This window comes from Adiantum capillus-veneris, chromosome 15 (assembly GCF_014529385.1).
Source record: "Adiantum capillus-veneris isolate H3 chromosome 15, ASM1452938v2, whole genome shotgun sequence".
Lineage (NCBI taxonomy): Eukaryota > Viridiplantae > Streptophyta > Polypodiopsida > Polypodiales > Pteridaceae > Adiantum > Adiantum capillus-veneris.
This window is the reverse complement of record NC_140945.1, coordinates 72360414-72372983: the sequence shown is the minus strand read 5'-3', so window position 1 is coordinate 72372983 and position 12570 is coordinate 72360414. Positions and strand designations below refer to the sequence as shown.

The following is a 12570-nucleotide window of genomic DNA, read 5'->3' as shown; positions in this document are numbered from 1 at the left end:
CACTGCTCCTCCATTGGTAGTGAAAGCACTCACTCGATCAGTTTCATTTATGCATAGCACTTGGGCTCTCCCTAGAGACAGATATGCTCGATTAGCACTAGAGTCTTTGCGACAACTGGCATTGCAGGGAGATAGATCATGTTGGTATGCAGAGATGGCATCTTGCTTTTAGTTACATGGCTTTAGTATGGATCGGCTACCCCCATTTTAGTACTCTTTGGATGCACCCTCCATCTCCCTCACTAGTGCAGAGATTACCAGGCTCATCAGACAGGACTTGATTCAAGTGGATACGAAGAGGACATGGATACAACCTACACATGAGCTAGGTACGAAGATGACTTTCTATAGAGAGCATCTTCTCCAACTCACGGAGGATGGTTTTGTGATCAGACCAGGATACATGGATACTCATCTATCCCACGGGATACGATGTGCTATTGGTCAGATACGCACATCCTCACATCAGCTAGAGATCGAGACAGGCAGATTTAGAGGAGTACCCGTTGAGAGCCAGGATTTGTCAGGTGTGCCAGATAGAGCGAGAGACAGAGCTACATTACATATGTCACTACCCAGCATACTATGAAATACGAGGCCGCTTTCATTGTCTATTCAAAGAGGGTTTTGGGCCACGTTCTAGAGTCATGAGATACGAGGATCAGAGATGCCTCGGATTATACTTACTAGAGATTCGCAAACACAAAGAGGATCTCTTGAAGAGGGGCACAACGAGAGAGATCCAACAATAACGGAAAATTACAGATTTCTTTCAGTCACAGATAGAGGAGTCCGAGCAGCCCCAACAATTTAACAACACCAGAGGCACCGGAGGCATACTGCTTGATGGGGCGATAGAGTTGGGATGGTCCCGTCGCCCACGGATGAGGGGGCCCTCTCGACATCGACGGAGATTGTGACAAAGGATCCATACCATACTTGCGCGACATAGGAGCCGTCCCGACAGAGTGTACCTTGGAGGACATTGAATCTCTATAGCCTTCCGGATACTGATGTATAGTATATGATGCCTCGACTGTCAGAGAGCTCCATTGTATCAACTCACCCTTTGTATTCCCTTTGCATCAGCTTTCACCCCACCCCTACCCACTATTTTCTTTTCAGTCCTTTGTACTTTTTGTACCCAGACTTGGTATTAGGTATACCACATGTAACCGTTTGGTCTCATAGGTCATTTTGGCCTTTTGAAGACGTTAATATTACATTTCATTTCATTTCATCTCTCTCTCTCTCCCCCCCCCCCAACCAATAAAGGTCTGGCTTTGACCCTTTGCATTTTACAAAAATCGACCATCTGTCTATATGCAAGAAATATGGGAAAAACCCTAAGAGATGTACAATGAGATCATGGGGGAAAATCCCATAACAAACCACAGGATACATGTTAGGATAAGGATACTCTAATCAAGTAGTGAAATGCAGCTATCTGGATAGTGATAAAGTCTACATAATTCTGCCCAAAGTCCTATCCACTTCGGGTGATGTAGCAAAAACCACAAACTCCAGTGTTGTGTACCTGACTAATATAAAGCGTACGCTGAAAAAATGTCTTGTAGCAGCTCACAAAAGCCAAGGGATTGTGAAACCTCATGGCCGTACCTCCAAAATCATCCGCATCCGCTCTAAGTTTTCTTTATGATGTACCCCAAAAAGGGATGTGGATCTACGGCACAACCAAACTGTAAGAGAGATAGGAGGCACTCACTGGTTGTACACCTCAAAAGCCAAGTGAAGGTACAAGATGCACATAAACCAACTTCCCTAAGGGCCTCTCTAACTGACTCACAAGCAAATCTGCAAACTATCTGATATCCATAAAGTAATTGGCCTCGGCCATTGTTTGCTGCTCTATTATGTCATAGCCAGCCTCCCTTGTCGAAAAGGAGTCGTCAAGTAAAACCTGCACTCTAAATCTGATCATGGGAGCTCTCTGTGGACCGAGGAAAATGTATTGTGCTCTTGACAAGTGTAGGAAAAACATGTCTATACATAGTGGCCCAATCCTCAAAGAAACATCTCGAGATCCATGGACCAACCGCAAAGAAACTCAGCAAGCAAGATCTCAAAAATTGGGATATCTGTTGGAGATGCGAAGCCTACTAAATAGTCAAAATCCTCTGCAAACTGCAAAGACTCACTCTCTTGCTCCCCTTGAACAGTGCCCATTGTGAGAGGCACCTGCAATTGAATCTCCAAGAGATCCAAAGTCGGCTTGACTTGCCTGTTGCTCTTGGACTGCCGTCAACTGCTAGTCTTCCCTTATCCCTTTGTCCAACTAACTGCCTTCGTACCTCCTCTCGATCCTCCTTTGGTAGCCTCCCTTCCGAGGTCTGTCTCGGAGCTGCTCTGCCTCTTATCATTCTGTCTCACTGCCCGTCTGTAAACAAGGAAAGACTGCACCTGAACCTATTCGTCTGTTTATCTCTGTCTCTGTGTTTGTGCTTGCTCATCACGGTGATGCTGTGGAGCATCTTTTGTTGCTAACGATGCGCAGGGTCTTACTGCTTTGCAAAACTCTGTTGGGTCTGTAGTGGCTGCAAGGGTTGTCTCCTCCTGCGACTAGTCTGTCTCTGTTGTCAACCTCCAAGGTAAACCCTCACCAAGTGCCCCATCTCATGACATCTAAGGCACTGGTTCAGTCTGCTTGTAACTACTGTCTTCTGTGAGTGTAGTACCCTTTTTCACTCAAAACCCTCACCAAGTGCCCCATCTCTTGACATCTAAGGCACTGGTTCGGTCTGCTTGTAACTACAATCTTCTGTGAGTGTAGCACCCTTTCCACTCAAAAGTGATACTATCTGGAAACCCCTTTATAGATGACTCTTGTATTTGGATCTACACTGATAAAGATACAACCCATTTGCCTCAATATGTCTGGCAACCAAAACTGTGCAGGGAGCTTTGGGAAAGCTATTTTTACTGGATACTTTGGGACCTTACATTTGTTCTCAAAAGCAGCTAATGCAAAATCCTGGTACCACGGATGTAGAAAAACCAATCTGTCCTAGAAGCCGAGAGGAGTGTAGCTAACGACTCTAGAGGCTAGTTACTTTGATAAGAAAATAGCAATGAAAGTACCTCTTCCTAGCAAGATGATATCCTCCACTTTGCCTTCGTTTGAACGTGCTAGCGTGCATGTGAGCCACTCCTGGATGTTGACACGAGCATAGGAGCACCCCACCAAGCTATTGACATCCCCTCTTTGAGAGAACTGAGAACTTCAATACGATTACCAATCTTGTGATGTAGATCTTTTGTAATAACCATAATGATTGAGAGAGCCAGATGTAGATAGAATCCCAAGGCAAAACCTTCGCCTTTCCTTCCTCACCCGTCAAACCCGGACTGTGTGAGTGAGAGTGTGTGTGTGAGAGAGCCAAAGAGTCCGTGTGTGAGTGTGAGGCTTAGACCATGGCACTACACGGTGTAAGGAGGATATGGCAAGGAAGGTTGCTGGGACACGCACGAGCTAGGGACAGGCGGACGGGTGGGCTGGACGGGTAAGGTAGGTTGGGCAAGCGCAAGTTGGGCGGGGTTGGCTAGGCAAATGCCCCCTCTCTGAGTCAGATGATCTAGAGAGGGAGCACCTAGGTGCCTCTATATACCAGGTATGGAGGGCGAGGGAAGCCAAGCCCTCGTCTTGAGTGCATCTCTCCTCCACTTTTCTTCTCGGAAGTTGGGGGGTCACATTATTATTAATAAAGTGACCTTTGGCCATTGGCCTGCCCCTACCAACCTTAGGCGCAAGAGAGTAAGGGAAGAAAGTAACAGAGGGCTGAAGTAGAAACAAACCACCCAGAATTGAGCAGGAGATTGAATACTCCACCAAAGAATCTTCAAGAGCAGACTCCCAACTCCAAGGCGGTAAAACGACGCATCTCAGCAGAAGAGAATTCACCACTGCAAATCAACTCTGCACCAAAACTCCGAGAGAGAGATCACCTCTAGCCATCCCTGGTGTTATGACATTCTTCAACCTGCAAAAGAAGCTTAAGGCGAGGGTAAACATCCCATGCTTGACATCCTCAACCCACTCCAAAACCACAGAATTCTGCTTCCACCAAACATGAAACAAAACAACAAGAACATACAACAGGCAAACAAGCAACCATACACACACCCACACCCCACACAGACAACCACGCACATACACACAGACACCTGCAGTACATGCAACTGCAAACAATCACACAAAACAAAAAGTCACAAACATAAACAAGCAGACATGCAACAACCAAACAATCGTCAGGAAACCTGCGAATGCAGGAAAAATGACAAAAAGCAAGAAAACCAGCGCAAGACACAGAGGTAGTTGATGGGAGTGAAGGGAGAAGGGGTGTTGAAGCGAAGGGAGGGGTTGGCGGAGCATCAGATGGGGCCATTTTTTGCAGGCACAACGCAACACGAAGCAAGGGAGATGTGGGGGTCGCGAGACAGATCTGCATCAGGAGCTCTAAACGCACGATCCCCCCCCCCCCCCCCCCCCCCCCCCCCCCCCCCCCCCTCTCAAAAGGAAGCACATTGCTGATATTCTATTACTTGGACTCCTTGTAGATGCCCATAAGGTACCTACCTTACAGTGAAGTAGATCTCATACAACCACCCGAAGGAAAATCACAAGGCTGCCCGTAGGCATAGAACTTGTGAATCGCTAAGGCCCATAAAAAATTGAAGAAACTAAAATGTAACACCCTTAGGCAGAAACAACTACAAAACGGAAACATCCCAAGGAAAAAACCCATCCTAGTGAGGGTTAAAGCGCCCTGGACACTAGGTGGAGAGCCGAGAGGAGAAGGTATCCATGGATGCTTTTGGAAGATAGGCACCTCGTAGCTGTCGAGTGAAGAATCCTCCAAGTAAGTGGTAAGGGGGCAGCTATGCTACATAAGGAGGAGGATGGGCGAGAAGAAGCACTTGTAGACACTTGAGAGAGCCGCAGCAACACCCGCAAGGTAGAGGCGGGAAATAAAAGTAGGGCTCTGCTCTTAAGATTACATAATGTCGACCATAGGTCCATATACAAGAAAATGGGAAAAACCTTGAAAGGTATACAGGGAGATCATGGCAAAATCCCAAATCAAACCATGAAATACATCTAGGGATAAAGATAGTCTTATGAGGTGGTGAAGTATAGCAATCTCGACTGAGATAAAGTCTACACAAATTTGCTCGAAGCTTTGTCCACCTCAGGCGATGTAGCAAAAAACACAAATTCCAATGTTGCGTATTTGATTGATATAAAGCATCCGTTGTAAAAACTCCTACAACAACTGACAAAAGCAACTCACAAAAGCGAAGGGGCTGTAAAACCCCTAGGTTGTGCCTCCAAAATCATTCGCATCCAGTGTCACATTTCCTGATGATGTACCCCAAAAAAGGATGCAGATCTACGGCACAACCATAATACAATAGAGGGAGGAGACCCACTTGTTGACAACCTCAAAAGCCAAGGGAAGTTACGAAGTTGCACATCTCTCTTACCAAACCAACTTCCCTAATGCCTCTCTAAACTAACTCTTAAACAAATTTGCAAACTGTTTGATATCCATAAAGTAAGTGGCCTCGACCATTTTGTGCTTCTATATGGTATCATAGACAGCCTCCCTCATCCAAAAGGAATCATCGTGTAAAACCTGCCTTCTAATTCTGATCATAGGAGCTCTCTCTGGACAAAGGATTATGTGACATGCTCTTGACAACTACTCGAAAAACATGTCGACACATAGTAGCCCACTTCTCAAAGAAACATTTGGAGATCTCCATGGGCCAACTGCAAAGAACTAAGCAAGTAAGATCTCAAAGACCAAGACATCTACTGGAGATGCGAAGCCTGTTGAATAGTCAAAATCCTCTACAAACTACAAAGACTCACTCTCATGCTCCCTTGAACAACGCCTACTATGAGAGGCACCTCTGTGTGTGTGTGTGTGTGTGTGTGTGTGTGTGTGTGTGTGTGTGTGTAAAGCGAAGTGATGGCGCTCTCTCTCTGCAACGCGAAGTGATGGCGCCCCTCTACAACACGAAGTGATGGCGCCCCTTTGCAACGCGAAGTGATGGCGCTCTGTCTGGTGACGAAGTGAAGGCGGCCCTCTGCTTGCCAAGTGATTCCCCCCCCCCCCCCTCTGCAGCGCGAAGTAATTATTGGTCGTAGCGTGAAGGGATGGCGGCTCTCTGCAGCGTGAGTAAGTTCCTCTCTCTCTCTCTCTCTCTCTCTCTCTCTCTCTCTCTCTCTCCAGTTAGTCATTTCATCACTTTGTCAGTGGAGGGTCACGGGTAGCAGAATTTCGTCACGTGCACCAACAACTCAGGGTTTGCGCAGCAAGCCCTACCTGCCTCAACGACGCAGTTAAGTTCACACAAAGCTCGTAGTTACGGTTTGTGTAGAGCTTACTTCACACACAAGGCCGTTTCCTCAGCTTGTCTCTCTCTCTCTCTCTCCCAGATTAAGCTTGCATTTTCTTGCCCTCATTGGAGTCGCACATTAGAGGGTTTTTCTACAAGGATTGTGTCGATACCTCCCGTAGTCCATCAGGGTCGGCCTCAAGCCAAGCCAGTTGTGGTTGGCACGCGAGTGTAGCTGCAGCATGCGCAAGGTTTTCGACATTGATGAGCAACTGTAGCTTGGCGTCTTTGGGAACTGCACATTGACGGCAGTTTTGTGATTTATCGAAGAAAATTATGCCAAGACTAGTTGCAACAACTGTAACACACAGTTGTGGGGGAGTACATAGGCTTCAACGGGGCAGCCCGACATTGCTCTGTGGTGCCAGCAGGTCCCATGAGGCAACAACATGGCAGTTGACCTCGCAAATGACGATATCTATGAAACCCGGCCTAAATCGAAAGCGACATTTAGGCGGAGGATCTCTGAGAGAGCACACTATCGCTTGGTTGTGTGAGTGCAGAGAAACTTTCTAGAGTCAAAGATGACTTAATGTTTGAGAAGGTACAAATGATGATTAAGGCGGAGCTGAGCCTTTTGAGGGGTGACATGGAAAAAGAGACGTACGCAAATGCGGAGACTTACAAAAAAGCTATGTATGCAGATATGAGGAAAGACTTGGACAAAGTGATGCTTAGTAAGCGTGACGAGATGTACACATCTTTGAAGACCAAATGCAGACGATTGTGAGGGCAAAAGTAAATGTAATGGAATGTATGATGCAAAAAACATGAGAGGATGCACTTGTTGCGTTTGAATCTTGGAAATCCAAAATGAAAGAACGCATGAATGAAAAGGATGCATTGAGCGAAGCACGTAAGAGAGACCTCGCAGCTTGCAAAAATACCCTTGTAAAGGAAGGAGAAAACCAACCCTCAATGATAAAGAAGCTATAAAGGATTAAGGAATTGGTGAACTCTCTATGGGAAGAGGAAGAGGAAAAGGTATAACAACCTCTTCATGGACGGAGCACCTTTTCAAAAACACAAGAGAAGGTTGATAAAGCTGAAAAGTGGATCAATGCGGAATCCCGAAATATGCGTTGGCTAATGACGTGGCATCCTGTACGGCTTTTCGCAAATTGCGTTGATTGCTTTTCTAGCAGATTTTGGAACCAGTTGCTTTTGGGACTTTTTGCTATTAAGTTAGAAACTTTTGGGGCATTCCTTGTACGAATAATTAAGCCCAAGGGGCCTCACTCTTGAGAGCATCTGGACGCAGAGAGTGAGAGCAGAGGATCCCTTCGGGAGTTGTACTTTGCTCAAGCATAAATATAATAAAGAAATACCGAAAGGAGCGCCAGGTTTTTGGGCACAGGACTATGTCGGGCCGTGCCGACCAAATTGAACTGTGATTTTTAAGTTGTGAAGTATTTTAAGTAATTCTGTCGTGTGTCGTGTCGTACTTCTCCCAAGCCTGTGACAGTGGTATTAGAGTATCAAGCGTGTGCTTTTCTCAAAGCATATTGGTCCTATCAAAGAGCAGACAAGACACTTAGGCACTTTGGAAATTGTTATTGAAGAATGTTTGTGTCCTGACCTCGGACTTATTAGCCACTCCCACCCTTACTTCATCGTGCATCGGGCGTGCTCCCGTCTTCATCGCTCTGTCTTACAGGGCATAAGCCATAAAGAATCCTAGATTACACATGGGTTCTTGTGGAGAATCTGACAGAGATAGCACCTCTCAGCGTAAAGGCAAAGAAATGTTGAAAATTTGGCGCGGGAATTGAAGAAAAGAATGAAGAATACGACAAATTTTTGGCAAGGAAGTTTGCCAGAAGACCTTTAAAAATCTCTCTGACGGTTGAGAATTTGGATATGCGACAATTGATCCTCTCAACAAGCACTACGCATTGATGCAAACAAATCTTATATCCAACAACTTTGGAAAATTAGGGCTTTTGGAGAAAATTTCAGTATGTGTGGAATTAATGTTTTTGGAAGCTCTTGTTATCTGTATACAGATAACTACTAGGAGCGATGAACATGCATATGAAAGCATTTGGAAGCATGGAACAAGACATTGACTCTTTTGCAACGAGGTGAACCATTTGCTTGAATTTTTGCTTGTTTTGCAAGTAGAATTGAGATTGACATGGCGAGGAAATTGGCATCTGAAAGCAATCGAGAGCAACGGTAGCTCGGGAATGAATCTGTCGGATCAAGATAAAAATGATGAATTTGTTTTGAAATTTGGATGATGATGCATAAGGAATGTTGAATGATGATGAATGATTCTAGTGCATCAAGATTCCATATGAATGAGATGACTGGATACTGTGGTGAGCGCATCGAGAGTTCCTGCGGGATGAGATGGCTACACAGGGATCTAGGTGCATCAAGACTTCTGACACATGAGATGACTAGATGATTGAAACACTACGTTCAGTAAGTGTGTGATTTGTGAACTGCATGGAAATTCCTCAAGATAAATCTGATTTATGTATGAAATTAATGTTTTTTGGAAGAACTTGCTAGTTGTGTGTAGATAACAGGTGAAAATCGAAAATCAGATAATGATGATTTTGGAGCAATGACAACTCTTGAATGAACGTGATATCGAAAAGAATCATGAATTTTGAATCATGAATGATTTAATGGAATTGTTGTGAACACATCAAGAGTTCCTGCGGGATGAGATGGCCACATAGCTAGAAGTGAATGATTGAACCACTCTGTTCAGTATGAAGTCAGTGTGTGATTGATGGATTGGGATCCCCGGAAATGATTACTCGCACACAACAGCGTTCGAGTGCAGATGGAATGATTGACCAAATGCTGCAGCATTTCGGTCTCGAGAAATCTATGGACATGATCGCAATATGGGATTAGGTGATCTGACATCAGTGAGATCCGGGATGGATCTAGATGCGATTACTAAAAATTGAACTGCGATTTTAAAGTTGTGAAGTATTTTAAGTGATTCTCTCGTGTGTCGTGTCGGAAGCCTGTGACAGCGTGCAGTCGGCACTCTGTGTAAGCGGGTTCCAGGCTGCGGCAGGAATGCTATGCCAAAGGTCGCCAGATGCATAGGGCGAGCAGCGCAAAGGGTCATTTGCGAGAAGCTCGCGCAGGGGCATGTTGAGCTTGGCATGGGGCAAGGCTTGTGCCTTAACGCTCCCCCATAGGGCCGCCTATGTCCAGGGGAAGATGGGCTGCGCGCACAGAATTTTGACCTAGTGTTCACACACACACACACACACACACACACACACACACACACACACACACACAGAGAGAGAGAGAGAGAGAGAGAGAGAGAGAGAGAGAGAGAGAGAGAGAGAGATTTTGATTGATTCATTTATGATTGGTTGACAGGTCTTGCAGTTGTGACAGTTATGCTCGTGACGACATGTCTAATGTCACTTGTCATTGTGGTTGTGTGGGAGAGAAACATTTTGTTAGCATTAGCGTTCCTTCTGTTTTTTGGATCCATAGAATTGGTCTATATTTCCTCCTGTTTGATCAAAGTCCATGAAGGTGGCTGGGTTCCTCTTGTGTTAGCTATAATATTTATGGCAGTCATGTACACATGGAATTATGGCCTAAGGAAGAAATATGAATTTGAATTGCAGAACAAGGTGTCCATGAAATGGCTACTCACACTTGGCCCGAGTCTCGGTATAGTAAGGGTCCCAGGAATTGGTCTTGTATATACAGAATTGGTCTCGGGAGTCCCTGCAATTTTCTCTCATTTTGTGACAAATCTTCCAGCATTTCATCAGATTGTTGTGTTTGTTTCCATAAAAGCAGTGCCAGTTCCATATGTACTACCAACAGAGAGATTTTTGGTCGGCCGGATTGGGCCGAAGGAATATCATATGTTTCGATGCATTGTGAGGTTTGGCTATAAGGATGTTCACAAGGACGACGATGACTTCGAGAGCCAGCTTGTCTGCAACCTTGGAGAGTTTATACAATCAGAGAGTGATGAAGTAACGGGGTCAGCAAATGAGATGATTGTGGATGGACAAATGAAGCTAGTGAGAGCAACAAGCAACTCTATTACAAAGCTTGTGGAGTCTCAGCGAAAATCAGATGATAACGAGCCGTCGTCACTTTCGCTTTCATGTGACGAATCTCTTAGCAGTAGTCAGAGCCTCGGCCAGCTGAGCTCAACTTTCGGAAAGAAGAAAGACGTCAGATTCGAGCTGTCAAAAAACTCATATATAGGTCAGGGAGTGAGGGATGAGCTGAGGGAGCTAGTTGAGGCGAAGGCGGCGGGAGTTGCGTATATCCTTGGCCATTCTTATGTGAAAGCTTCTAGCAGCTCCTCATTTTTGAAGAAATTTGCTATCAATGTGGCATACAGTTTTCTCAAGAAAAACTGTAGAGGACCCTCTGTTGCATTGAACATTCCTCATACTTGTTTGATTGAAGTGGGGATGATTTATCATGTATAAGTCTAAATATGCGGAGGGCTGAAGCAAAATGAGATGGCAAGCAGTTTTGTATCTTCCATGAGATAGGTTCTTTCTGTACAGATTTTTTGAGTTGTGGCGGGTCGGTAAGCTTGGTTGAGGGGGTCATTGTACATGGGTTTCAGAGGGCTCTATACCTCTTATATTTCAGGCTGTTGTATACTAAGGTACTATCAAAATCAGAGAATTCTACCTTGTGTTTGCTGAACTTACATGTGAGAGAGTGGTTGTAAATATGGGTCTGGATGGGAACTTTTATTTGGGATTGTCTTTTCTTTTGTGAGTGCATATTTCCTTTGTTTTTTTGTTGCTTGCCTAGGCAATGCATCTCTAAGGTAGTTCACTTCTCTCTCATCTTTTCAGGTCTGGATCATTTAAATGAACACTTAATATAGGACAGTTCCTTTGTTATGGTTGAGTATCATTTGATTACATCTATCCACACACCTACTAACATAATATGGCGGAAGGGGGAGCCCTTTACACGTGTTGCAATTTGCGATTTGAAGTTCAAGTCCAAAACAAAAATAAGCCCCTTTGCACGCGATAAAGATGGAGAGAGGGGGAGAGAGAGAGACCGCCGAAGGCGGCCGGCTGTACTAGTATGCAATAAAACTAAGGTTTGACAGGTGCTAGTGAAATTCACATTGAAAAAAGATAATGCTACAGAGGTTGAAACGTTGCCCATTCTTGAAACCTTGATGAGTGACACTAAGTTCTAACATAAGCTTTGTAGCCATAAAAAACTTCTATGCATATGTTGCAGTTCAATTGCACTTGTGGCGGCTTGGACATATGTTATGGCTATTAAAAATGTAGGCTTTTACTATGACATAAGCTTGGTATTTGTATACATTCTTGGTTGGCTCTAACTAAAATTAAAGATGCTGCCAATGATTATTTTACTTTTGATGTGACATAATCTTTAGATAATTTTGGTTTACAAATCTAGCTGCTCTGATACATGTAATGCACTCTTCCTAGCTTTTACCATTTCCTATATTGAATGGCTTCATCTTGTATAAATGACCTATGTCCAATCGATGTTTGGGGTTGCTATGGATTAGTTTGATGAGTGTTTTGATAACAATTAGGCTTTCATTGCATTTCGTCATAACATAGATTTACAATGACTAAAGATTGATTTCAAATCCTTGTAAAGTTTATGTTTTCGTTAACAACGGCTAGAAAGGTTTTGAAATGGTTAGATATGATGATAGCTTTAATGCTTAAGTGAGGTCTTTTATGGAAATGGAGGCTATTGGATTTTTGAGAAATCATCTAAAATATGATTAAAATGTTGACCAATTGTTTCAAATGGAAGTTTAAGCCATGGCTTACAAATCTACTTGATCTTGGCGTAGTCGTTACTTCCTTTGTAATTTCTGACACCGGTAACAAGGGTAAGGGGTCATTGACACTCGTCTTCTCAAGTAAATTTGTGTTTCTTGGATGATGGCTCGTAAGAGGTTCCTTGTTACAACAACTACAACAAAATCAGGAGATTATAATTTACTGTCTAGTTTTATTTTTGTATATCATTGATAGATTGACCTTGTACGTTCTAATATCAATGTGTATTCTCATTCAATATATATAATTTTGTCAATTGTAATGTTTATTGTAAAATCAAAATTTCTTTATGTACAGACATATTGTACGTCATCTAGTCCTAATGTATGGT

At 44.0% G+C, this 12570-nt stretch overlaps 1 protein-coding gene across 3 annotated transcripts in view; it reads left to right on the top strand.

Annotated features, from left to right (window-relative positions):
• Positions 1-11076, top strand: part of LOC147440879 (potassium transporter 7-like) — a 49906-nt gene extending 38830 nt beyond the window's left edge. For all 3 annotated transcript variants that reach the window (XM_086482692.1, XM_086482691.1, XM_086482693.1), the window contains one exon: positions 9784-11076. In XM_086482692.1, the coding sequence (XP_086338818.1) occupies positions 9784-10868 (1085 nt within the window). In that variant the 3' untranslated portion in view covers positions 10869-11076. The remainder of the gene's footprint in view (positions 1-9783) is intronic.
• The last annotated feature ends 1494 nt before the right edge of the window (positions 11077-12570 follow it).